General features: G+C 43.6%; 1 protein-coding gene across 1 annotated transcript; it reads right to left on the bottom strand.

Annotated features, from left to right (window-relative positions):
* Nucleotides 1-20: 20 nt before the first annotated feature.
* On the bottom strand, nt 21-25,704 carry POM121C (POM121 transmembrane nucleoporin C). Its single transcript, XM_004688283.2, has 13 exons — nt 25,180-25,704; nt 23,804-24,019; nt 23,264-23,422; nt 21,148-21,228; nt 18,375-18,546; nt 8,939-9,030; nt 8,250-8,323; nt 7,684-7,808; nt 7,474-7,576; nt 7,068-7,241; nt 4,475-6,145; nt 2,582-2,704; nt 21-2,248 (listed from the first exon to the last, which is right to left on the bottom strand). Exons 1-13 carry the CDS (start codon nt 25,365-25,367, stop codon nt 2,151-2,153), a joined length of 3,276 nt encoding a protein of 1,091 aa, XP_004688340.2. The 5' UTR covers nt 25,368-25,704; the 3' UTR covers nt 21-2,150.
* Between the last annotated feature and the right edge of the window lie 520 nt (nt 25,705-26,224).

The raw sequence follows: 26,224 nt of genomic DNA, 5'->3' as shown, positions 1-26,224 counted from the left end.
GCTGACCACAAGAAGAAAAGGCAGAACATGGTCTACGATAGATCACAGTTTCTTTATTCTTAATGACATAAGCAGGAGAAATTTCACATTCATACTAAAAATTCCAACTAGACTCAACAGGAATTAAGTATTTGTATGGAAAGTCCCAGCCTCCCGTTCCTGTCCAGTGCACATACAGGTACACACACATACACACACACACTCAGGCCAGGCCAGGACACCCTCTTTGGGGAAGGGGGATTCCTGGACCAACTGTCCTGCCTGTGGAACTGAGGTAAACTAGCTCAGTGTACTAAAACTAAGAGGATCTACCTTACTTAAGGTATAGGTAGAAGCTTGATTTCTAGACCCGTGCCCTACCCCCCCCACCCCTCCAATCCTACCAGGTATTTGGGACTTGAGGTTCAGGCCCCGCCTCAGCTCCACACACAGCTTGGTATTAACAGAGCTCTTCTTGGGGACGGGGAGGAGCAGTCCCCTGCCAAAACACATTCAACCTCAGTCACAAAGGGGGAGGGGACTAGTTACATCTACATCACATTATTTATAAAATAAGAATTACATTTTATATAATGTGTCCAGAAGGAGCTCTAGTCCCTCAGGAAAGCTGCCTGCGACAGCATTTGAGCCTCCTCTTCACACAGGCATAACTTAACTATACAGCTAATTCCTAGTCAATAGCATTTATACGTAACCACCTCAATGAACCAAGCTTGAAGGAATTTAAAAGGCAATTTAGCTTAAATACAAAAATAAATTTTTATTTTGTTAAAAAATGTTTAAATATTTTTTTCTTTTAATTTAGACACACGCATTCATACTTCTCCCAAAGAGAATGGGCATGGCAGCAAGGCTCTTGGGCCTGGGGTATGAGGTTTTGGAACAAAGGAAGAAAAGGAGGGGTGGAGGCCGTGGGGTGGAGGTGAGTGGGGGGGAACAGAATATAAGAATTTTAAAGTGTGGTTCATTAACTTATATAGAGATAACTTTCTAGTACATACATGGGGTGATCTGGCCTCCAGTTAGGTGAGAGCGAGGTCTCTGCTCCCCCAGGCCCTGTCCTCCTGGGCTGCCAGCCCTTAAAGTCAAAACACCATTTGAAAATCCAGGAGTCAGCACTTGTGGCCGTGAAGTGGTGCTACTTTCCACGTTCAATTAGCTAGGCCCCAGAAACTTGAAACAGTTAAGTCCGGCACTACCAACATGCCGCCACTCATACAATTCAATTCTTCCTCCAAACTCGATTCAAAGAGCAATAGACGTGAGCATCAGACAGTAACACAGGACAAGGCTTAAACATACAATCCCGGAGAGGCAGGCGAGCCCAGTGAGGAAAGTGGGCGAGGCGGCAGCTGAAAGCAGCGGTGGGCATCCTGCCTGCTCCAAGAGTTTCCCTCTTGTGGAGCAAGGTGTCACCCCAAGGTCTGCCAGGCTAACAGTCGAGCCACCAAGCTTTTAGGGGCCAAACTGGCAGAGGCCTGGGGATGAAACTGACTCAGACTTGGCAGGAGGGAGTGAACAGCAGGAGCAGCACCCACTGGGGTCTCCAAGCCAAAGCTAAATTCAAGGTCATCTGAAAAGGAGTAAATCCTACAGAACCAGTGAGGGGACAAAGCAGCAAGAAATGGGGAAACAGTCCTCTATGGGGACCAGAGGGGAGAACTTTATAGCCAAGCGAAGCAAGGTAAAACTTCAGGGATCATCTATTCCCCCCAAACCCATCGAGCACACATAAGAGATTCAAGTGGGCAGAGGCTGTACCTGCTACTGTCCAGCGAGGGGGGAAGTGGGAGAGGAGGCAGCGAGGGAGGCGACCTGACTAAGCGTTTAGGCTAAATAGGAGTCGGGAGTAAGGACGCTATGTACAGATGTTTCTTTAGTTTTTCTCCAGCCTCACCAATGGAACTGTTCAAGTAAGGTAATCAGGCTTTGCTCTGCCATATCCTGCCTCCCCCTCCCCTCAAGAGGCCTTGAGGCTTCTCCCTTCAGGGGCAGGAAAGGCCACAATGGCTGCCACTACCTCCCTGGTGACTGAAGCCAGCAGGCAGGTTGGCCTTCCGGAACTAGAAAGGTCAGAGGCTCTTCCTAGCAGGTGCTGAGGTCCAGATTGGGCGGGGTGGGGGTGGGGGAGCGAGGGCAGGGGAGAAAGGCTATTTCTTGCGAGTGTGCTGCCTTCGGGCCTGCAGTCTCTGTCGCGCCCCTGGGGTCTTGGATCCTGCACCAATGGAAAATGAAGGGGTCGCTGATCCTGAAAAGAGACAAGAGCTCATCAGTGCAGCTGCTACCTGGTAACTTTTGGGGGGTGTCCTAATCTCTGGAAAGTTAGGCCAATAGAACACCAAGGCTTCCCAAGCTCTTAACAATCCTGGGATCTCTTAACAATCCTGGGATCAGAAGTCTGGAAGTGAGGCCCAGGAAACTACCTGAGATGGCTCCTCCAATCTAACTCCTAGCCTGGGGCACTCCCAGCCCAACAGCATCTCCCCACAGGGCCTCAGAGAGCCAGGAACTTGCCCCTGATCCCAAGCCTCATTAGAGAGGGGATGAACAGCTGCTCCTGCAACAAAGAGATCCTACTTACCGAAAGGCCCGACTCCAACAAAACCTTGGGCAGGTGTTGAGGATGCCCCAAAGGAGAGGTTGCCACCTGATGTGCCCACCCCAGGAGCAGCGCTGTTCTGACCAAAGGTGGGTGTGGAGGTGCCTAGAATGGAGAAAGCAGAGGCCATCCTAGCAGAGGCAATGGGGCATTCCCCACCCCCATACCTGAGCCCTGGAGCAGTTTTCTGAGGGGCCCACCCAAAGCAGTGCATGCTTCCACCTGGGGCTCAGGGGCGCCTGTCTGTCAGCCTGCTACCCTCTGCTGCTGCTGAAGGAAACGGCCCTCACTGCTGTCTTCTGTCTTCCTTAGCAGTAGGACCGTTCTGTTTCCTTGGCCAGCAGAGCAGAGCGGAGCACTCGGTGGACTCTTGCCTTACAGCATGGCCAGGTTACCTCTCCTAAAAGACCAATACACTGTCTCTTGGCCTGTTTACTGTTGACCGGTTTCCTCTAGAAACCCAAGCCTTCCACAGAACTCCATTCCACCAGGTGGGTCCCTTAATCGTGCCCGGAGGCCCACAGGAACCACCGCCCTGCCCCCTCCATGAGTCCTGCTCTCGAGTACTGGCGCTGCTGTCGCTGCAGTCCCTCTCTAGGAACCTGTGTTCTCTCACACGCGCCTGTCTCAGGGTCTGAAGCATGGCAGGTGTCCTTACTGCTCCTGAAGGGCCACCCCTGCCACCCCATGCCTGTCCTCTACCTCCTCTTTCAGTCACACCCTGTCATCACCGGGAAGTGCTGGAGCTCCGATCCCAAGCACACAGCGCACTTTCTCCAGCTCTAGTTGTCGTCCTCCACCTCTTGAGGCCTCCAGCCCTTCCTGCTGCACATTCTCAAGTTCAGCCAAGTTTTTACCAGCTATGTAGTTATTTTAGGTCTACATTTTAACACCTCAATGTTGTGAGGGAAAAACAGTGCTGACTGGTCTCTTTAAATTCCTAACCACGGCCCTCCCTGGTGGCGCAGCGGGTTAAAGCACAGCACTGAGAAGCTGAAGCAACTTCCGCACGAGTTCGATTCCCGCCTGCCCCCCAGGAGACCACAAGGCCCGGCAGACCTCTCCTGACCCGCCCGCTGCTCCCCTCAGCAGTGTACTTCGTCGATTTGCCTGTTCTGCTCCCCACTCTGTCTCTGGTGAAGCCTCTCGCTGCCCCTGAGCCTCTGGCCTGTACCCCAGCTCTGTATGCACAAATAAATCTTAAAAAAAAAAAAAAAATCCTAACCACAATTTCCCAGTTTTCAAAATGCCTGCAAATTCTTAACAGTACCTTGTCTCTCTCCCCAAGACATTATTCCCAGAGGATCCTGCACACGTACTGCTTCCATCTACTTCCCACTCACTCAAATTTCATGAAAAAGCAGAAGCTTCAGGATCAAACTCCTTATAGCTCAACTTCCACATGGCAACTGAGCTCATTTCATTCTTAGCTTGAAAATCTAGTGATTTCCCTTCACACTTAAAATGCAAATGTTTAGGGCTGGCCATGAGTAACTTTCAGCTCTGCCTCTCAATTTGACACAACTCCCATTTTTAAACTTCTAGTCACACCTTGCTTAACCTACCAAGCTGATCTGTCTTCACACCTCTACTTGGCTACTGCTGCGCCGGCCACGCTCTCGTACACTCCCCCAACTCGCTGCCCCCATATACCATAAACAGTCTTGGCTTACAAGTGGTTTCCCTCAGAAAGGTCTCCCTGAACACCTGACGGCCATTAATTACATACCGTATCAAGGTATTTGTCACAACATGACACTGTATTTATATACTTCACATCTAGCTCTTCACTACCATAAACCGGCGCCATTATGAGTGGAAACTGTTAGCACTTATGACAGGGCTGGCACAGCCTGAGTCAATGCCCACTCTTACCTCCGAACACAGGTTTGCTCTCTGGTGTGCTGGCCACATTGAAGGTAAAGGGTGTGTTCTGGCTGGGGGCGCCCAAGGTGCTCTGACTCAAGCTCCCCCCAAATGGGGTGGCATTGCCAGTGGTCCCACTCTGTCCTGTTCCAAAGCTGAAAGCCCCTGAGGTGGAGCTGGTGCCCGGGGTAGCCACATTGATCCCAAAGCCCCCGCTGGCAGCTGGGGCCGCCGAGCCCCCGAACGTGAAAGGCGATGGCGTTGTGCTACCGAACAGTGAGCTAGAGCTGGTCCCACTGCTGGTAGTTTGGGTTGTAGCTCCAAAGCCAGAGGTGGTGGCTGCACCGAAGGAGAAGACAGCTGTGGTGCTGCCAAAGGCGGGCTGGGTGCTGGCGGAGGTGCCGAAGGCAGAGGCTGTGGGTTTCAAACCACCGAAAGCTGACTGCGCAGTGCTGCCAAAGGCGGGCTGGGCCGGGGCTGGCGCTGGAGCGGCACTGGGGGCCGGGGCTGCAGAGTTCCCGAAGGCAAAGGAGCTGCCGAAGCTCGGGGCCAGGGTTGGCTTGGCTGCCCCCTGCTGCTGCCCATCAGTGGCCCCAAAGGTGGGCTGGGGGTTGGCTCCCGGGTAGGATGTGAGGGTGGGCTTCGTGCTGGAGCCAAAGGGAATGTTGAATGCCGGGGTGGTGGTGCTACTGAATGTCAGTGTAGGCTGGCTGGTGGTGACAGGGGCCGAGGTGGTCAGGGCGCTGCCAAAGCCGCTGAAGGCAGCGGTGCCGCTGCTGGTGGCTGTCTGAACAGCACTGGGAAGGGACTGGCCAAAGGTGGTGACTGTTGTTGAAGCAGGTGTGGCAGGAGATTTGCCAAACTGGAATATGGAGCTTAGGGTGGGGGTAAAGCTGGCACCAGAGACGGGGGGAGTCCCGAAGAGGAAAGGCTGGGAGGCGGAAGTGGTGGTGCTGGTTGCACTGCTCGTGGTGTTTGTCACGGTGCTCATGCTAAAGCCAAACACAGGCTTGGGAGCAGAGTCCGCAGATGTGCTGGCTGTGCTCATGGAAGCCACTGCAGAGGTGGCACTGACTTGGCCAGAGAAGAGAGGCGCGCTTGTGGTAGTAGCTGGAGTAGATGTCTGATTGAAGAAGGGAGTTGACAGGGGAGTGGACATGGGCGCAGATGTAGCTGGCCCCATGCTGTCAAAGATAGGCTTGAACGTGAGGGGTGAGGTGCTGGGGGTCATGGGGAGGGCAGAGGTGGAAGACGCTGCACTTGTGACCTTGGAAGGGCTTGATGGCAAGGGGCCTTCATTCTCACTTTTAGGTGGGGCCTCAAAAATGGGCTTGAATGTGGGAGATGCTGAAGACACATCAGGAGCTGCAGAGGCAGGAGGGTTAGGTGGGGGGGTGCTCAGCATTCCAAACAGAATACTTTGCTTGGGGGTGGGGGATGGCGCAGCTAGGGTTTGTGGTTTGGCGGGCGTGTCAGCCTGAGGGGCCAGAGGTGACTTGGTGGTGTCAGTGATTGGTACTGTGGAAGATGCAGGGGTCAGGCCCAAGAAAGTGACTGTAGGCTTGGAGTCTGAGGAGGTGCTTGGAAGGGGCCCTGACTGTGAAGAGCCAAGAGGCACTGGGAGGCCAGTAGTCTTAGGAGATGAATGGGTCTCGGTGGTTGTTGCTGCTCCAGCAGATTCTGAAAAGAAGAACAGAGAAAGTAATGTTGAAAACCTCAAACATGAGGGAAATCAACATTTCAGTTTCTTCCCTGTGCTTCGAACAGTGCTAGGGTGTCAAGAGCCTATTGAGTCCATAAATACAACTCAATCTGCATCATAAGCCTTTAGTGTTCATTCCTTAAATCAGGGAAGTGTCTGTTATTGCTGCTCTTCACAGATCTTAAGAAATACAGAAGTAGAGAAAGCCTGGCCTAAATGAGGATTACTATGTGAAACAAAGAACAAGCCATCATCTCAGTTCAAAATTCAGTTACTTGCCTAGATATACGTTAGTCTTCTAACAGAGATCTATTTGTTATCATATGTGAAGTGCAGAACACATAGTAATCAGGAATGAGACAGCCTTGCCCTGAGTCCTGGAAGAGCTGACACCTGGCGTAAGTTACTGTGCGTGATAGAGGGCACAGGACGTACACACAGGAAGCATTATGATGACATGGGGGTGGGACAGGCAACAGACCTTTGAAAACATACAGGGGAAAATAATTCGTATTTTGGGTTGACACTAATATAGAGTGACAAGCTATCTTAACCAGGTAACCACATTTACACTTCAGAGAGACCTCATGAAGCAAGCACTAATCTCAATTTATAGATGTTGACAGAAAGGTTCAGCATAGCTGGACTTGGTTTCAAATCAAGAGCAATCTGACTATCATAACTAGGCTGTCATCCCTAGTGTGTTACAGCGCTCTCTCTCTAAATGTTCCTGGATGGGAGAATGCTGATGCTCTTTGTCTGCAACAATTCTTGTCTGGTGAGCCAGAGTAGGGTTAATCTTTCCATCAAGTTCTATCAGATAGAGGCCAATGATGCTTTTAATTCAACCTGAACAAAGCTGGTGTCATTATGTGGCCTAGAGCAAGCTCTCCCACTCACCTGGGGAGGATGGCAGGCCTGGGGAACTGTGCATCTTCTTCAAGCTCTCCAACAGTGGGTTAGTGCTCGGGGCGGGGGGAGGGGCTGGGGAAGCAGCCGCCCCAGCAGGAGGCAGAGTAAAAGTAAAAGGCTGGGTGGGAGGTGGGTTCTCAGTGACAGAGCTCGAGGCGGCATCTAAGGAAGAAAGGGAAGACTGAATGACAGGCCACTTTTACTTAGGGTTCTTTCCAGATGATACAGCCTGGAGCACAAGATGCTCTGCAACTCAGCGTAACTCACTCAAACGCAGTGCTCACTGTTCCCCAGATTCCACTGAAGACCCCTGTGGACTTCTCAAATGAGAAAGCAAAATTCAGAGGAGACACACTTTCTTCCCTGGAGTGTGAAAATAATCTATATTTCTTACCAGGTTTCTCCTCCAAGACTTTGTTAAACCATTGCAATGAAGCTTTCTTTTCCAAGTCTAGGTCTTCAGCAGTGATCGAATAACCAAGCTGGGGAGGTGGAGGCTACCCAAGAGAAAAAGAAGGCAGGTCAATCAGAAAAAATCGTGTTTAGTCATTCTAAGACAGGAGAGCGAGGGTGGGGTGGGCAGGATGGATAGACTAGGTTATACCAAGGTCAACTGGTCTCCTCGCCTGGAGGGCAGTAGCTGGATCTTTCTTTTGCGTTGCCCAGAGCTGCCAGGTGTAGATGGGGAATTCCACGAGTTCTGTTTTTTCCATGTTGTTGTATCTGCAACTAGAGAAAGAAATATACACTTGTTTCCTTCTTCTCTTCCTCTCGAAATTGATAAAGGAAAACCTTCCTGGTTTTTAACATGTAATTTTCCTTAGTATCTCTAAGAGATTCTATCTTCCATGCTTTGAGTCCTTGGGTGGTGTTTCTAAGATTACTTCTAACTGCCAGAAGGAGAGAGTTGTTCCAAGTGCATGTGTACGGCTGCTGAATGGACAGAAATTACCTGGATTGCTCAGAAACCTCAATTTCAGTTTTAGCCCTGTCCTACAGTGATGGTGCATTATATACTGCATTTGTCTGTGTCGCCTTTCTCCCTTGCTAGACTATACATCTCTGGAGAAGGGAAAAGCCCAATGTGTGTTTTCCAAAAGAGTATTCTATGCATCCTCCATATGTACAATACCAGTACCACAAGTCACTCCTGCTCATTTACCCACTTACCTTTTTCTCCCTGGGACTCCTTCTCTGTTACCAATGGAGTCGAAGAACTAGAAGGATGAGAAAGCTCCTCTTCTCTATAGGAGGAAAAGGCAGAATAAAGTTCAGAAAGACTTCCTGATGAGACACACTGTAAACTTCTTATATTCCTTCTAAAGATCAACTGGTAACTAAGCAGATGACAGAACAACCATGATTTAAAACCTCAGTATTTATCATTATAAATTTTTTATCAGGCCAAAAATCATTTAAAAAACAAAAGAAAATTCCTATAGCAATGAAGGAAGACAGTTCATGGAAGCCACCATCTTATTAAACACTGACTCAAAAACAGTAATCGTTAAGACCTTCCTTACAGCCTGCCGAGTTCCTGAGCACCCTAAGTGCAGAGGTCTCTAAGAGAGCGTGTTCTAGTCAACCAAAGGCACAGAGCATTGAGGGGTCCAGAATGTGACTGTCTGCTGGTGCCACCTTCCTCTCTGGTCTGCCCGGCCCTCACCTGCACCCGCTCCTACTGCCGTCTGAGCAAGAGCCAGCGCACAGGTGCTGTATGTGGCGAGAGCAGTGCAGGGGGCATTTCACCATTCTAGAATCTCTTGGTTTCTTGAAGTCAAAGCTGCAGAAAATCTAGAGCCAAGATTTCCCTGCTTTTCGGACCTCTCATTAGACCACAACAAACAATAAATGATTACCTGATTTTCTTTGCTGGCCTCTCTGGTGTCTGGGAGCGGGATGAAGCTGGGCTGGAGAAGGGTGATGAACTGGGACCACTTCTCTTCCAATGCTAAGTCAAACAAAAAGCAACATGACTGACTCTGGTTGACAGTTTAGTATTTGTCCTTCAATGTAATTTTGTGGTTCTCTTCATCAATGAATGCAGTTTCTTTTGAAGTGACTAAAAAATACTTCTCTATGAAAAAAAGACTTGTAATAAGAAAGCCAACTACAAATATTTACTATGGGGAGAAAAAAGTAATGAAATGTAGCTAACAATGTAGAAGAAATGAATGTATTTTCTGAATATCTATGATGTGTACAAGTTACTCTATGTTGCCTATGGAAATTCAAGTAAGCACTCTGCAAATAATTTCACAAGTCTTTAGTCTAATTTGAAGTATACTGAACTATACCACACTTTTCCTATGCAGTTTCTAGTGATTTCTTATTAAGAGCTGCAACATGGGGCCCACCCTGGTGGTACAGGTGGCACAACAGGCTACAGCACAGTGCTATGAAGCTACTGCAGTCACAGCAGCACGAGTTGATCCCTGGTCAGGGAGGTGACCCACATGGCGTGGCAGACCTCTCCTGACCTGCCTGCTGCTCCCCTCAGCAGTGTATTTCAGTGGATCTGCCTGTTCTGCTCCCCAATCTGTATCTGGTGAATCCTTTCACCCCCTACACCTCTGGCCTGTACCCCAGTTCTTGGATGCATAAATAAATCTTTTCAGGCCCCCCACACCCCCGGTGGCACAACAGGTTAGGGTGCAACACTGAAAGCTAGCTGCAGCCACTTCAGTAAAAGTTCGATCCCTGGCCCCGGAGGTGATCCACATGGTGCACAGCCGACCTCTTGTGTCTCTCCCGCTGCTCCCTTCAGCAGCGTACTACTTCACTGATCTGCCTGTTCTGCTCCCCACTCTGCCTCTGGTGAATCCTCTCACCATCCACACCTCTGGCCTGTACCCCAGTTCTGTATGAATAAATAAATAAATCTTATAATAAAAAAATAAATCTTTTTTTAATAAAAGAGCTGCAACATATAAACCAATATATAAGCACATCACATAAACAAAAACTCACATATAACAGAAGTTCAAATGAGGAAGGAAGAGATTTAAAATGAAAAATAGGTCATAAAACGGGAACAGTCTACCCATTAATATCAAAAAGCCCAAGTCTGAAAATGAACTTGAGAAAAATGCTTGAATCAGTAAGATTTTTATCATATGCTTAGGCAAAGAAGAAAGACAGTCATTTGAAAAAGAAAAAAAAAAAAACTTGGGATTTACACTTTTTTTGGTTTTAAACAAAGTACCAAAGGTGATTATAATGTTTAATGAGAGTTGAAGGCAAGCAGGTTTAACAACTGGGAGGAAAGTATTTTATCTTTACATCTTACACTACACGTCTACAAACCCCAGAATTACACATAAGAATAACACAAAAGAACTGCAAGAGTTTTTAAATAAGCTGGGATAAGGAAAAGACATTTTATGCCAGAAACAAAGGAAAGAAAACTGACAGGCTGTTACTCAAAAATTAACATTAAAATATTGCCATGTAAGATTTTTCTGCACATCGTTTGTATCATTTGAACTTCCACTCATTGCAATGTTTACATGAAATGGAAATAAAATCAATGTGGGCAGGAAACAAAACATCCAAAAACAAAAATCAGAAACAAAGTTAAAAGGCAGACAATTTCAATTACTGTGATGAACTAACTTATTTTTTTATTTGTGCATACAGAACTAAGGTACAGGTCAGAGGTGCAGAAGCACTCAGACGATTCATCAGAGACAGAGCAGGGAGCAGAACAGGCAGAGTGACCAAGAACACTGCTGAGGGGAGCAGCGGGTGAGACAGGAGAGGTCTGCCGCGTCAAGTGGATCGCCTCTAGGGTAGGGGATCGAACTCACACTCTAGGGGCTGCAGCCAGCTTGCAGTGTCGCATCCTAACATGTTGCGCCACCCGGGAGGGCCTGAACCTCCTTCTTAACATGTAAAAACGTTAAATCTTGCTATTCCATATAAACATAATGAATGTATCAAATGAAAACTGGGCAAAGAATATAACAAGGCAAGTCATAAAAAGAAATCTGGCAGTCAATTTAGTTTTACACTGTCATTCAGGTTTTATTTGATGTCTTATTTCAGTAAGGTACTACTCCTTTATACCTTCTTAGGAATACAAGTACACGAAATTTACAATCTGGAAAAGAGATAGGACAAGTATACAAACTGACTATAATAGTTAAGAGAAAAGAGGTCTCTAAAAAGGATCCCAAGAAAAAGGGAGATGTGGGGAGTTCGGTTAAAAGACTCAACAAAAAACAAAGACGACATTTGACATAGCTCTTCATGATGCGACACTTGAAAGACAAACTAGACAGGCTGGCAGCGAGAAGCACACATCATTTCAGATGCAGAACATAACAATGGAAGTGAAGGAAGCAGTTAAGTATCAGGTGCTTTTAGAAGATAAAAAATACTCTGGTTTGGCCTAAATATAGCGTGAGTGTGCATGCATACACACACGAATAATTCAGGACAAGAGTCAGAAATTCAGGCTTCTCTCTCTCTCTTTCTCTTTGACACACACACACACACACACACACACACACACACACACACACACAATATATTCAGGGCAAGAGTCAGAAATTCAGGCTTGAAGTTCCGAAGGACAGTGTTACTATTCCTACTAAGGAAAACATCACAGTTTGTGGGAGAGAGACATCAATGCCTCAACAGTTCACTTTCTATAACTGGCATCAGCCTAACATTTGCAATGATTTTATAATGTGAAAATTAGAACTTCTAGCATGAACAATCGCAATAGTGTTCTGCAAAAATACAATTAAGTCAAATGTCTATACTTTCACTTGCACCAAATACTAGGGATGTCATCTGAATTGATTACTGGGGATATTCACAACTTCAGTGTACATTTCTTTCAAAGAGAAACTTCAACATAAAGAACTCCCATATCACTATAATCTCCCCTTCCTTATATTTCTCTACTTTGCTAAGAATTTAAAACAGTTGATGCCTGAGATATTTCAAAGATAATTCTGATCAAAATTGATGACGTGGCTCTCTGTTCCAGCTACGCTAGTTCTAAGAACTTATATTCAAATATCAGATCAACCATACAACTAACTGCACAGGTACTGATGTTGATGAGTACATTTCTTACAGGTTACAGGGCCTACGAGGAGTGAAGGTGTTTACAACAAAATCTGGTCATGTTTCAGCTTCAGGGCAGGTAGAAAATGCTGAGGAAAATAAGTACATCTGTTTGAAGGTCTAGCAGGGCAGAAGCTCCATCCAGGCAGTGAGACATGGGCAGCCGAGAGGGCGGAGCCACACTCAGACCTGCTTCTTCCTTCGCGTGACTGCCAACTTTTGAAGTTAAAGCTGCATCTGAGAAGCTGACAAAGGTTTTGCTAAGTGGGGTTTGATAGATTTGGTAGGTATGGCTGGAAGACAAAAAGTGAATTCAAGGCTTTCCAAAGTGGAGGGGCCCCATAAACATCTCAGGAGTTTGGCTGGAGTCTCTAGGGTACATATTAGGGTTTAGGGCAAATCAGAAGTAAGCTCACCCTCACTAGAACTGACAGCAATTCAGAATCAAGCCTATTCCAACTGGCCAGAATAATCTGCCCCTCTCCTAGTCGCTTCATAGGAGCAAAACTAAAACCACTCTGGAGGAAGGTAACATGATTCAGAGCTTCTGGCCATCATCACATACTCCCAACCCCCAATACCGGACCGAAACAAACAGTGAAAAAACACAAGTTTACAAGAAGATAAATTTAACCAATAACCAAGAGGGGGAGAAGCAGACATTAGTAACACAAGACTCAACTACTGGAGTTAATGAATAAGACTTTATAATAACTGTTTATTACAAGAATTTAAATGAAAACACAGGGACTCTTGGCAGACAAATGTAAAGTATGAAAAATAACACAAATGAAATTAAGGATCCAATGGATGGGTTAAATAGATTTCATAAAGCTAAAGAAAATTAGTAAATTAGAAAACAGTAACTAAGATGGGGGAGACAAATGATGGAAAACACAGAGGAAAAGACATAACATGGAAAACAATGAACAGACCTAATGTGTTGGGAATACCAGAGAGGTGAGGAAAGGGACAGAAAATGTCTGAAGAGATAATAGCTAAGGAAATCATCAAGCTATACAATCAACTCCGAGAAAGATAAACCACAACTGAGCACTTCATAATAGAATTCCTTTTAGAAATGCAAAAGGGGCCAAGATCCAAGACAACTCTGAAGAGGAAAGAAAGAAATAAAAAGTCAAATGTCTTAATGATATTTGATAATCAAGACTTAAAGACTGAGTGGCACAGAGGTAGGAAAACTCATCAGTGGAACAGAACAGAACCTAGAAATGGAGCCACGTGAATAAGGGCACTTACGGGGTGGTAAAGACTGAGCTGCAGCACAGAAGGGGAACGAGGGTCTTTTCAATAAATGTCGCTGAGTCACATGGATATTTTATTTATTTATTTATTTTAAAAAAGATTTACTTATTTATGCATTCAAGAACTGGGGTATGGGCCAGAGGTGAGGGTGTGTGTGTGTGAGAAAGAGAGAAAAAGAGAGTGAGAGGAAAGATTCACCAGAGACAGAGTGGGGAGCAGAACAGGCAGATCGGCGAAGCACACTGCTGAGGGGAGCAGCAGGAATCGAACTCGTGCTACAGTGGCTCTGGAGAACCTCATAGTGCTGTGCTTTAACCTGCTGCACCACCAGGAAGGGCCCCAAATGGGTATCTTAAAAGAAAAACATTAATTGATCCCTGTATCATACTGCACAAAAATCAATTTCAGATGGGTTAAAGATCTAAATGTGACAGCTTCTAGAAGGCAGCCTAAGAGAGTATCATCATGACAACAGGTTTAAAGCGATGTTCCAAGAGTACACAAAATATACTAGCCTTAAGTGAAAAGAGTGTAAGAGTGAAAATAGCAGAGTAGGAAACACTTGTTGCAATACCTGAGATTTGCAGAGGACTTGCATGAAAAGAACATACATAAATGATAAGAAAGACAACCTAATAGGAAAGGCCAAGAACTTGAAAAAGCATTTCATAAAAATAGAATATACAAATGCTGTCAATCAGCAGTTCATACTTCAACCTCTTCAGTAAAGAGGAAAATGCAAACAAAACTACAATAAATGCTGCCTCATACCCATTTGGTACCGGCACCAAGAATTAATGAAAATACTCTTAGACTGTGCTGGGTTTCCAAGGTGTACCAATGGAACTACTTAAAAAAACTGCTTAACATTTAAAAGTGAACATAGACATAACTTTTTATATGTGTACTAAAAGACTGACACAAGAATATGGGCAGCAGCACTGTGCTTGACAGTTCCAAACTGGAAACTCAAATGTCCAATAGTAGAATGGGTAAATATAACTGTAGTATAGTCACATAGTAGAATAATACGCAGTAGTGAAAATGAAAGACATTCCCACATGTAACAATATGGATGAATTACACAAGTAAAATGTTTAATGAAAGAAGCCAAACACAAAAGAAAGCACATTTATGTTTCCATTTATATAAAGTTGGAAAACTATACATGGCACTAATATTCAGGAATAAAGGGAGGGAAGGAGGGAAGTAAGAGAGAGAGAGAGAAGCAGTGATGCGTAGGTATAAAAGGGGATTCTGGGTTTTGAAAATTATTTATATTTGACTTGGGTGGTGGTTACATGGAGCTGTACTATTTACTTTCCTGCACCATATGCTATAATTTAAAAAGTTATTAAAAATACAGACATGGAACCATGCAAGATATATGACAAAAGACAATGTGAAACATCCAAAAAGTGTATGTATTACACTCACAGTGTGTGTCTGTACTCACAGTGGGAATATTAATAATAGGTTCATGAGAGTGTGCCTGGACAGGGGAGTTTTACTTATTACTTAATAGTTCTCTATTCTTATTAAAAAAAAAAAAAAAGCTCAAGAAAGGTAATATTTGCATATTACAAACTCTAACAAATAGAATATACAATAAAAGTTTCAGACTATCTTAGTTTTGAGTTATTTCCAGTTTCTAATATTCTGTCAGAATCATTCTGTACACACTAGAAGATCATAGAGAAGCCAGCAGCATAAATAATAGAGGGCACTGATTCACATCTGCACCTGGTGTGCAGTCCTGCACCTGGCTTTTTAAAATATATTTTTGAGATCATTCACCGTAGTGCCTATTCCTTTTAATAGTTACAAAGTAGGACCCTCCCGGGTGGCACAGTGGGTTAAAGTGCAACACTGTGAAGCTGTCTGCAGCCCTGGCAGCACAAATTCAATCCCAGACAGGAAGATGACCAACATGGCACAACAGACCTCTCACGTCCCCCCTTCACTGCTCCCCTCGGCAAATCAGTAGATCTGCGTGTTCTGCTCCTCACTCTGTCTCTGGTGAATTCTCTTAACCCCCTACACCGCTGGCCTGTACCCTAGAGTTCTTGTATGCACAAATAATCTTTAAAACAAAAAAAGTAGCTACAAAGTATTTCAATTTATGGAAATATTCACCCAGTTATTTACCACCTCTGAAAAGGTCTATTTACATTGTTTCCAAACTTCTGCATTAAAAATATTAGTCAGCATCTTGAGTATATACCTATAGGATTAATTCCTAAAGCAGCTGGATCAAAGGGCATATATGTGCCTCTCTAATGAGGATAATTACTGCCAGCACGCCCATCAAATGATACTGTCACCAGCAATGCACAAGAAGTCTGCTTTCTTTAATTTGGGGTTGCTTTCTATTTGATACATTTAAATCTTTAGTTCATTTGGAATATTTCTCTAATATATGAAAAGCTGCTCAAACTCACAGAGATATGAAATGAAATACTACTACTCACTTGTCTAACTAGTGAAAATCTAAAGCTGTTGACAACCTAGCCTGCTGAGGCTGTGAAAAAATGATCATTTCCCTACAATGCTGCTGGGAATACTAACTAGCACATACTCTAGGGAGGGGGATTCACAAAATCACAGATACAATGAACCTTTACCTCTATCTCAGAAATATAAAAGCCAAGGAAGGAAATGATTTATAAACTATATTATTAGCAGCATTAGTTGAAATAGCAGATAGAAACAACACAATGTTTACCAGTGGAAGATGAAAGTAACTATTTAGCAGTAGTTAAAAAAAAAATACATTGCTATATACTGCTATAGACTTATAATATATAGTAATTTTAAAAAACAAGTTTTTACATATAAACTTGCATACATTAACCTTAAATGTTAGAAGGCAGTGGTGGGAGTGGTTATAGAGACATTGTTTCACATACAGATTTTTTAAAAGTGAGGTATTAAAAAGAAAAAAAACGGAGAAGGGAACAAACTACAGAACTTTTTTCAATGTACCTTGCTCTATTATATGTTCTTTGGGATAATTTAAGTATTTTACATCATTAAAACCAAACTGTATCAAGAAGAAAAACAGAAATTCCTAAAATATACAGAACAAGTGAACATTTACAGTTATCAAGTTGGTGGTATAACTAAATGAGAACAATTAATTCACATTATTTCATGTTTTCGTTATACATTCTTAGTATTCATAGAGTGTCTATACTAATGATAAAATGAATCCTTGTAAGTAACTTTTTTTTTTTAAACATTTATTCATGCATACAAGAATTGGGGCACAGGCCAAAGGTGTGGGGGTGAAAGGTGAACGTAGGTAATTCTCTAATTTCACAGTCTTCCTGTTAAGGACACTGTTATTTTAAAATTGTGTGTACCGGGAAGCATCAACTATGTAAATATGACACAACACTTTCTGGGGTAAGAATACATTAAAAATAAAGATCAAAGAAATTATGTATAAAATTCTGTAATTCACAATCTGAATTTGAAGTGGCAAAGTGAATTAATAACTGAGATTCCTCTTTCTACAGAATATGTATATCTTAACTCTCCTAGAATTGCTGTCTCTGAATACATGAATAATGAAGGCTACTGCAAGAAATAATAAACTTCAGTCTTGGATTGGAGGTGTACAAGATGAATTTTTTTTTGGTGAAAATGTAATGAAACTATAAAGACTACTGGGTTGAAAACAAAAGGATGTTAAGAGCCAATCTGAAAGGGACCCAAACTGGCAAATGTTTAAAATGTTTGCATGCTAAAAAGAGTTAACTGTAGAAAAATTGAGATGCTCACAAAGATAATACATAGCAACAGTGAAAATCTCCTGGAGACCCTTGGAGCTGGTTATAGTTTTAATGCCTTCTTACCTTGTTATCCCTACAAGTAGGGCATGCTGTCTATACAGAATTCCAGTTAATAAATTCAAAGGGCCTCCCTGATGGTGCAAAGGGCTAAATCTCAACAGTATGAGCTATCCCCAGCCACTGCAGCAAGAGTCTGATCCCCAGTCAGGGAGCTGACCCGCATGGCACACCAGACCTCTCCTGTCTCACCCACTGCTCCCCTCAGCTGTGTATTTCAGATCTGCCTGTTCTGTTCTTCACTCTGTCTCTGTGAATCCTCTCACATCCTGCACCTCTGGCCTACATTCCAATTCTTGTATGCATGAATAAATAAAATCTTAAAAAAAAAGAGAGGTATTTAATTGGCCTGTTGTGATGATGAACGAGGAAATGCTTATAAGGGGCTTACCACAAGGCCTAGCATAGAATAAGTGCTCCAAGGTTACTGTGATCTTCATTCCTATAACTGCACTGACTCAGGTCATCTTTCATTTATATTCTGTAAAAGATTTCTGGATAGAGTGACTTGTCTTAAATGTTCTCCCAACAAAAAAATTCCTCAACACAAGCTTTTATGTTTTTTCTACCTATTGTATATTGAGTATCAACAGGCACTGTAACAGGAACTTTTCAACCAATTCCTCAGTCTTACAGATTGAAGAGATAAAGAGATGAGATGAGAGAAAGTTAGAGATGAAAAAGAGTTTAACGTATCTGCACACAGCCCTACAGCAACTAAGTGTGAGAGTCAAGATTTGGAACTGTCCTATGTAAACGCTTTTTGTTTAAAAAACTTCCATAAAAGTCTCAATGCCTATAGACAGAATTTCAAAGCAATACAGACTCATTTTCCTTTTTCACTCAAATTCATACGTCAAATTGTTCACCTTTCTAATATTAGATTTGCACTTCTGTACTTGGGTTTACTTTCTTGGTTTTCTAATATATACCACTGGTCTATGGTGTGTGTGTGTGTGTGTGTGTAAAAAGAATCCATGTCTCCTTTGTTAGTTGAGAGGTAATTTCAATATCTGACAAAAAGGTGGTTACTGAAACACTAGCTAGTCAATTAGTGCTGGGAACTCATTTCTCCCATACCACAAGATGAACGTACCTGAGAGAAACCTCGAGTAGAGCTGTAAGAGCTGGTGATGGCATTGCGGCTGGAGCTTGGAATACCACCTGTATATGTACTCGTCAAGGAACTCAGAGAAGAGGTACGGGATCTCTTATTCAAGTGGTCATCTGAGCTCTGGGAATTGAGCCCTCTCTTTAGAGACCCAGGCCTAATACAACAGGAAAAAGAAGAGATATTCTATAGAAGGCAACATTCTCTTAAGGTTTCATCCCTGCTCACAGCATCTTTTTTTAAATAAACTTAAAAGGATAATATTCTTAATTTGAATTAATAATTCAGCAAAGTGTATCTGACAAAGTCAGGATGGGAAAACAAATTTTTTTTGCATGTATTATTATTATTATTTTTTATATATAACAGCTTATTTTTACATCATTTTGTACATTTTTTTTTCCCATCTCAATTGTAATCCCCGCGGGTTTCCCATCACCAAGTCACCCGTGTGCCATCACCATAATCCCATGCACTTCCCTCCCCACCCTCCACCCCGTTTTTGATCCCATTCCCCACTCCACCCCCACAAAATGTCTCTGGTATATGGTTGTTCATTATTTTTGTTATTTTCTCGCCTGGTCCATTATACTCCTGCTATGAGTGAAACCATCCGGTATTTTTCTTTCTCTTTCTGGCTTATCTCACTAAGTATGATCTTTTCCAGCTCCACCCAAGTTGCTGCAAAAGACATGTGTTTCTCTTTTTTGGTTGCTGAGTAATATTCCATTGTATATATGTACCACATCTTTTTAATCCAATCATCTACTTTTGGGCATTTGGGCTGCTTCCATGTTTTTCCAAATAAATAAAGCAGCAATAAACATGGGGGTGCAGGTATCTTTTTCAATCAGTGTTTTGTGTCTTTTGGGTAGATACCTAGGAGTGGGATTGCTGGGTCATAGGGAAGCTCCATGTTTAGCAGCTTGAGGAACCTCCAAACAGGGGAAAACAAATATTTTAAAAATTAAACAGATGAGGCCCTCCCTGGTGGCGCAGCGGGTTAAAGCACAGCACTGAGAATCTAAAGCCGCTTCCGCATGAGTTCGATTCCCGCCTGCCCCGGAGGTGACCACATGGCGTGGCAGACCTCTCCTGACCCGCCCGCTGCTCCCCTCAGCAGTGTACTTCGTCGATCTGCCTGTTCTGCTCCCCACTCTGTCTCTGGTGAATCCTCTCACCCTCCGCATCTCTGGCCTGTACCCCAGTTCTGTATGAATAAATAAATCTTAAAAAAAAAAAAAAGTAAACAGATGATTCAATTTTGTAATATTCTAGGAAATGCACGTGAATCAACAGTTAACAGAAAGCAAATCAGTAGCTGCTTTGGGGATGGGAGGAGGCATTACTAATAAGGAATACAGGGAAACCTTCCCAGTATACTGACAGTGGCAACCAGTATACTGACTGTGGTAATGTGTTACAGGTGAACACATGTTAAAATTTGTCACATTGTACCATTAAGCAGGCACAACTTATTGCATGTCAATTATAGTTGAATAAAGTTGCCTTAAAAAAAACAGAAGAACCAAGCATTTTTTCTAAGCCTCCAACTGAAACAGAAGTTTCCTCTCAATCTTTTCTAAGAATAGTCATGCATTACAATGCAGACAACTCTCACCCAGCATGATGGTCATGGGCCAGTTTATTTTTATTCTGGATGAAATGGATTTCCTTCAACTTTCACCCATGAATCCTATTTGGAGTCAAACTGACCAAGTTGTTTTCCCTCTTTCATGTGACAGTCTTTCAGTTCTTTTGAAAACGTTATCCTTCCCTTCCTCATTTCCTTATTCCTTTGAGATTTTTCTCTATGGGGTTATACTTTTAGACCTTCAAATATCCCTCACCTAACCCCCCAACCCCAAAAGAATCTTAGTTCCTTCACCTAGAATAAATTTCAATTTGTGAATATCTTTTCTTACAGAGTAGTGGCACCTACCCCCTGCACAGTGGGAGCAGAACTAAGGAACGAGGATGACTGCTGACTGCCACACCCATCTTTGCTCTCAATAAAGACTAGGAGAACATTCATCCTTTGGCAGTCACATCAGACTAATGAAACACTTCAGTAACCCCAAATCTTTCACATATCTGAGCCACTTTCTAATTCTTCTTCAAATGTATTTAAACTCAAATGTAGAAATTTAGCATTTATCTCAAATTTCACATTGTTGCTTATTATCTATTGCACAACCTTTATCTTTCTATTTACATAATTGGTTATCAAACAGTACTTACAAAACCTCTTAACATTAGCATGCTTTACTTACATTAATAAAAACTATTACAAGGAATCATACAGAAAATAGTGATTATGGCCAAGTTACTCAAAATGTCCCTTCCTGACTTAAAAGATCTGAATCTGGGCCTTCCCTGGTGACGCAGTGGGTTAAAGCACTGCACTAAGAAGCTAAAGCCACTTCCACATGAATTTGATCCCCGCCTGCCCCGGAGGTGACCACATGGTGTGGCAGACCTCTCCTGACCCGCCCACTGCTCCCCTCAGCAGTGTACTTCGTTGATCTGCCTGTTCTGCCCCCCACTCTGTCTCTGGTGAAGCCTCTCACTGCCCCTGCACCTCTGGTCTGTACCCCAGTTCTGTATACACAAATAAATAAATCTTTAAAAAAAAAAAGAGATCTGAATCTGAACTATTAAAACAATACAAAAAGAAAGGAAAACCTATAAGACAACAACTCACATAATGGCTTTTTTCCAAACAGTCTATGTCTTATCTAGATGGAGTTTCACTTACTTAGGCACAAAAGAAGCTGGGACTCCATTGGCCACCAGGGGCTCAAATGCTGAATGTCCACTTCCACTGCTATCATGGCGCCTGTGACAAAAAAAAAAAACAAAAAACAAAACGCTCAATGAATAAAATGACTTGTTTTATACTTAAACCATATTCTCATGTTCCTGGAGCCTAATACTACTTCTACAGAAAATAGGTTCTATGTAAGGAAAAGGCTGCTTAAAAATCTCAAAGATTCTGGGCCCTCTCTGGTGGCGCAGCGGGTTAAAGCACAGCACTAAAAAGCTAAAGCCACTTCCGCATGAGTTTGATCCTCGCCTGCTGCGGAGGTGACCCACATGGCACGGCAGACCTCTCCTGGCCCGCCTGCTGCTCCCCTCAGCAGTGTACTTCGTCAGTCTGCCTGTTCTGCTCCCTGTTTTGTCTATGGTGAATTCTCTCACCACCCATGTACCTCTGGCCTGTACCCCAGTTCTGTATGAATAAATACAATCTTTAAAAAAACAAAACAAAACAAAAAAATCTCAAAGATTCTGAAAAGTAAATGTATTCTAAGATTGTCTTGGAAATAAGCATCAAAATACTTCAAAATCTATTCAGGAGTATCAATTATTGCTAACTTCATCCTAAAGTAATACAAACACAAAGAGAACATCCCATCTTATACTAGTTAGAAAACAAAAACTGAAAAAAATTTAAAGAAAAAAAAGAACCACGTTTTAGGAACCAACTTACATGCCTGTAGTGCACCCTAGGGATTAACTTACCAAGTCTGTTAGGGAAAAACTTTTACATATGATAGTAAGAATGGTCTATGTATGGTGTATATAATCACTGTATATTCTAATTGTGGGAAAGAGTCTGACCTCACAGACTCAATGAGGTAAAAAAAAATTGCCACTGTGGAAAACATGAGAAACCTCTTTGGACCATAAAAATAGCTATTATTTTCTTTCTACTTCCACAACTCCCACGCCCTGCCACTTCTGCTTAGGTGGCTGGCATTAGCTCAAATTGCCTATTTGCAAATTTGTATCTGTAGTCATCATTACCTGACATTTCAATGTCATATAACCACACTTTTATTTATTGATGTTTCTCTACTTAACTTTGTCATCTAGTATGTTAAAGATGGCCAACTCTGAATCTGTCTTGTTCATCACTAACTGTAAGTAAGTTCTGGAACTTTGTGAGTACTCAATGTTGACTTAAAAAATAAGTGGGGAGGCTCTCCCTCGTGGCGCAATGGATTAAAGCACCACACCGTATTATGAAGTTCTCTGAAGCCACTGCAGCATGAGTTCAATCCCCTGCCCTGGGAGCTGACCCACCTGGCACGGCAGACCTCTCCTGACCCACTCACTGCTCCACTCAGCACTGTAATTTCTCAATCTGCCTGTTCTGCTCCCCACTCTGTCTCTGGTGAATACTCTTACCCATCACACCTCTGGCTTGTGCCCCAGTTTTGTAAGCATAAATAAATAAATAAATCTAGAGAAAGTTCTATTTTAAAAAAAAGTAGAATCTTGAACTGATTTCTTGGAAAGTCACTTAGTAGGTCCTAAGTTCTGCATCCTAACTAGCGACTTTAATCTCCTGTCTTTCCAAATGTAGAAAACAATTTATTCCATTTTCATTAAGTTACTAGAAACCAAATAATGAAATCGTTCTTAATCCCATTATTGATAGATCTATTATACTGTAGTCTTCACCATTCTTTGCCAAGCATTTTCTTCAGCACTTAACAACATTTCAACTGATGATTATCTAACTACATAACACAAGATTGCGAGGGGAAGACTGAGCATTCTCTTAAAAAAAATAAAACTGAACATATTTGCATCAAAAGGAAAAATGTTAGTAACAATGGCTAACACTTGTTACTCTTTCTACTTAGGGAAAAGTTAAATGATATAATTTATCTAACCTGTGCCTTAGGAAATGAACAGCAGTAAAGCCCTTGTTACCAAGTTCTTTCATGAAAGCTAAAGAAGGGGACCTACTAAGACTCATAAACTGGAGTTAGCATCTATATCTTTTTGGGAGTGATAGAGATTTCAATAAATGTCAGGAGCCCACATGGGAGGCCTGTTTAGAACTCTGCTGGACCCGTTACCTTCTTTTATTTTCCTGACCATCATCAAATATTTGGTCCTCTTCCTCCACTGTCCTTTTCTTCCTTTCTTTGAGAGCACTCAGTACAGTCTCCTTTGCACATGGATCTGGGGTATTACTTGACGGTGAAGACAGTGGTGAGTTGATTATCTGCTCTGATCTGTAGTAAAAGACAAGATGCTAGTAAGATACTTTAATTACCAAGCCATATATAGTACAGACTTCCGTCACTGGGAATCAGAAGTTAATCAACAAACAAAAATATAACTTATATACTCAAAGAAACTGCCCTTAGCAATTAAAATTATACTCAGGTAAATAAATAAATAAAAAACAAAATACTAAAAGATGATTCAATGTCAGGAGCCCACATGGGAGGCCTGTTTAGAACTCTGCTGGACCCGTTACCTAGAATATGGGATTTCTCATTCAAATAAGCAGACGCTTTACTTTTTTTGCTGTGTAAGAGTTTTGTCAAAGGAACAACTCTAGAAAATTAAAACTGATACAAACAGGTGTCTATTCTTCCAACAATACTCACAGCAGAGGACGAGTCAATCTGCTATCAGGAGGAGCAATCCTCACTGTCACTGGGCTGCACACCATTCTGGAATTGCGAGCAGATAGCACAGTCTTCTTATGATAACCATTCCAGCACACTGTGGGAAGTACCCCCAACAAGGAATACTGGGCCTGCTGGATTGGGTATCGTCTTCGAGGTGTTATTACAAACCGATTTGATAGCGTCCCGCAATCCCTGCAGAGAACAGGAGACATATTATGGAACTAAAGAAACTAAATTAAAGAATGTCAGAAAATTAAAATGACCAAAGAACTATGTGGATTTAGCCATTTTTGAGGGAGCTTAAGTTTCTTTCTAAATACAGAACACGGTGTTTTCATGGCAACCTTCCCTTACTCCATCCCAGACCAGAAAGTAGCAGCTGTTTAACATTTGTCCCTACAATGGTGGGCAACAATTTGAGAGGGAAAATGAAAACCCTGCCCGTACAAGTAATACTACAATGGAAAAAAAGTATTAGACCTTTTGAAGAATCCCTCCGTCTTTTCAATGTTATGTTAAGTCATCAGTCATACAAATCCAGAGCAAACATTTTCAACACCTAATTGGTCATGTTCTCAACTAAACACAAGTTGTCCCTTGGTATGGGGGGTGGGGGTGGACGGAGGATTGGTTCCAGGATCCTAACTGCTCACCTTCCTTGAATAGAATGATGTGGTATTTGCATATAATTTTCACACATCTTCCATACACTTTAAATATTGCTTAAAGACATATTATACTGTATTGTTTGGGCAGTCTGTAAATGTTTAATACAGACACAGCCATCCTAGTGTAAATACACCGTACTCTGGGTCTGGATGGTTGAACCACGTGATGTGGATTCGAAAGTGGATATGGAGGGCTGACTGTACATATCAAGATCTTAGTATTTTCATCAATCACTCAGCTACTGGAATGACATAAGAAATGTCTAATTTGGTCATCTTTATCAGTTAAAGAGGTGTTTTCTGGGAATACCTCTGAGCTCTGCTTACTGACATGTTTTCTCTGCCAGTTCAATACACACACACACATGTATATACATATTAAACGACAATCTGAAAGGTGGAAGGTATTTTCACCTGAAGTAGGTATACTTGAGTGGTTTAGCAAGTAGTCTGCTAAATCTACACCGTATTAAAACGCAGACAGTTCTAAGGAATAGTTTGGTATCACATCTCATTCCAAGGGTTAGAGAGGGGAAGAAGACAGCTGAAACACACCAGAGTATTTAAAGAAGATCAAATGACACAGAACCCACTGTGGATTTAAGGAGAAAGAAATTCGGATTTAAAAGTCCTCGATTCAAAGCCAGCCAATAGCAGTGGCTGGGGGAGATCCGCATTTCTTACCGGTGAGGTCTCCGAGAGGGTCGAAGAGGAGAGGGGAAGGAGGGGTGAGCGTGCTGAAAGCGAGGGACCGAGTGTGCAGGCTGCGGGGAGCGGACGGGTGGGCGGCGACCAGGCCGCTCCCTCAAGTCCCTGCCCTCCAGCGCGGGGGCAGGCTGCGGGGGGCCGGGCTTCCCTAGGTAACTGCCCATCAGAAGCAGTTCTGCAGGGTCGGGTCCTTCGAGGAGGGTCCGCGGCTCAAGGAGGTTTCCGTTTACCGCCGACTTGGTCGGAGGCGAGGCCAGCAGTGTCCGCTGACGCCGCGCGTTCCGAACCAGCGAGAAGGCGCGCGAACCGCGGGGCTCGCGGCTCAGTCCCCACCAGGCCGCGGTAGCCCCCACAGCCAGCCAGGCCAGCGCGGCCACCGCCGGCACCAGGTACAACACGAGCCCGAGCAGCGACAGGCCGAGAAACGCCGCCCCAGCTGGCCCGATGAAGCCCCAGCCCCGGCCCCGGCCGTCCCTGACACTCGCTATCGGTCGCCGCCGGTCGCCTCCTCCAGCCGCCGCAGCCGCCGGAGACATCGCGGCTCCGCGCCGCGGAGAAGACTTAAATATCCCAGCGTGCACCGCGCCGCGCACACCGCCGCCGCGCGCCAAATACGTCACTGCGTACGCGACTCGAAGGCGCGGCCGCGAGGGAAAAACGCTGCTGCCTGGTAAACCGACCCAATTTAGAAGATGCACCTCACTGGAACTGCGAATTCTGGTTCTTGACCTTTCGCGCGTATCTACCCTCGCAGCACCCAGCCAGAAGTGAGCCTGTGGAAGAACCGTCTTAAAAATAAAAGTTCCGGAAGGAACTACTCGCGTAATGCTCAATCCATAGTATATGCGAAGGGACTAGACTGAACTCCACAGAACTGATTGTTAACCCGGCCCTTGTTCCAGTTGTGGCCTGAGGTTGAGTTTTTCAGTTAATCTTTTTTCTGCCAGAGTATAAATAGCCAGAGCGCGTGTACTATTACAACTACAGTGGAAAGCAAGACCAACCATCCGTTTTAAAATGT

The sequence above is a fragment of the Condylura cristata genome, unplaced genomic scaffold, assembly GCF_000260355.1.
Source record: "Condylura cristata isolate star-nosed mole 26May11 unplaced genomic scaffold, ConCri1.0 scaffold00024, whole genome shotgun sequence".
Classification (NCBI taxonomy): domain Eukaryota; kingdom Metazoa; phylum Chordata; class Mammalia; order Eulipotyphla; family Talpidae; genus Condylura; species Condylura cristata.
Note: the sequence above shows the minus strand (reverse complement) of the source record. Positions and strands in the feature narration are given on the sequence as shown.

Excerpts from the sequence above, each read along its gene's own strand:
- POM121C (XM_004688283.2), bottom strand. The coding sequence starts at position 25,367 with ATGGGCAGTTACCTAGGGAAGCCCGGCCCCCCGCAGCCTGCCCCCGCG. Across the intron at positions 23,423-23,803 it reads AGATTGACTCGTCCTCTGCT|ATCAGAGCAGATAATCAACT; the intron begins GTGAGTATTGTT and ends CTTTTACTACAG. Across the intron at positions 7,577-7,683 it reads GAGGAGACCAGTTGACCTTG|CCTCCACCTCCCCAGCTTGG; the intron begins GTATAACCTAGT and ends TCTCTTGGGTAG.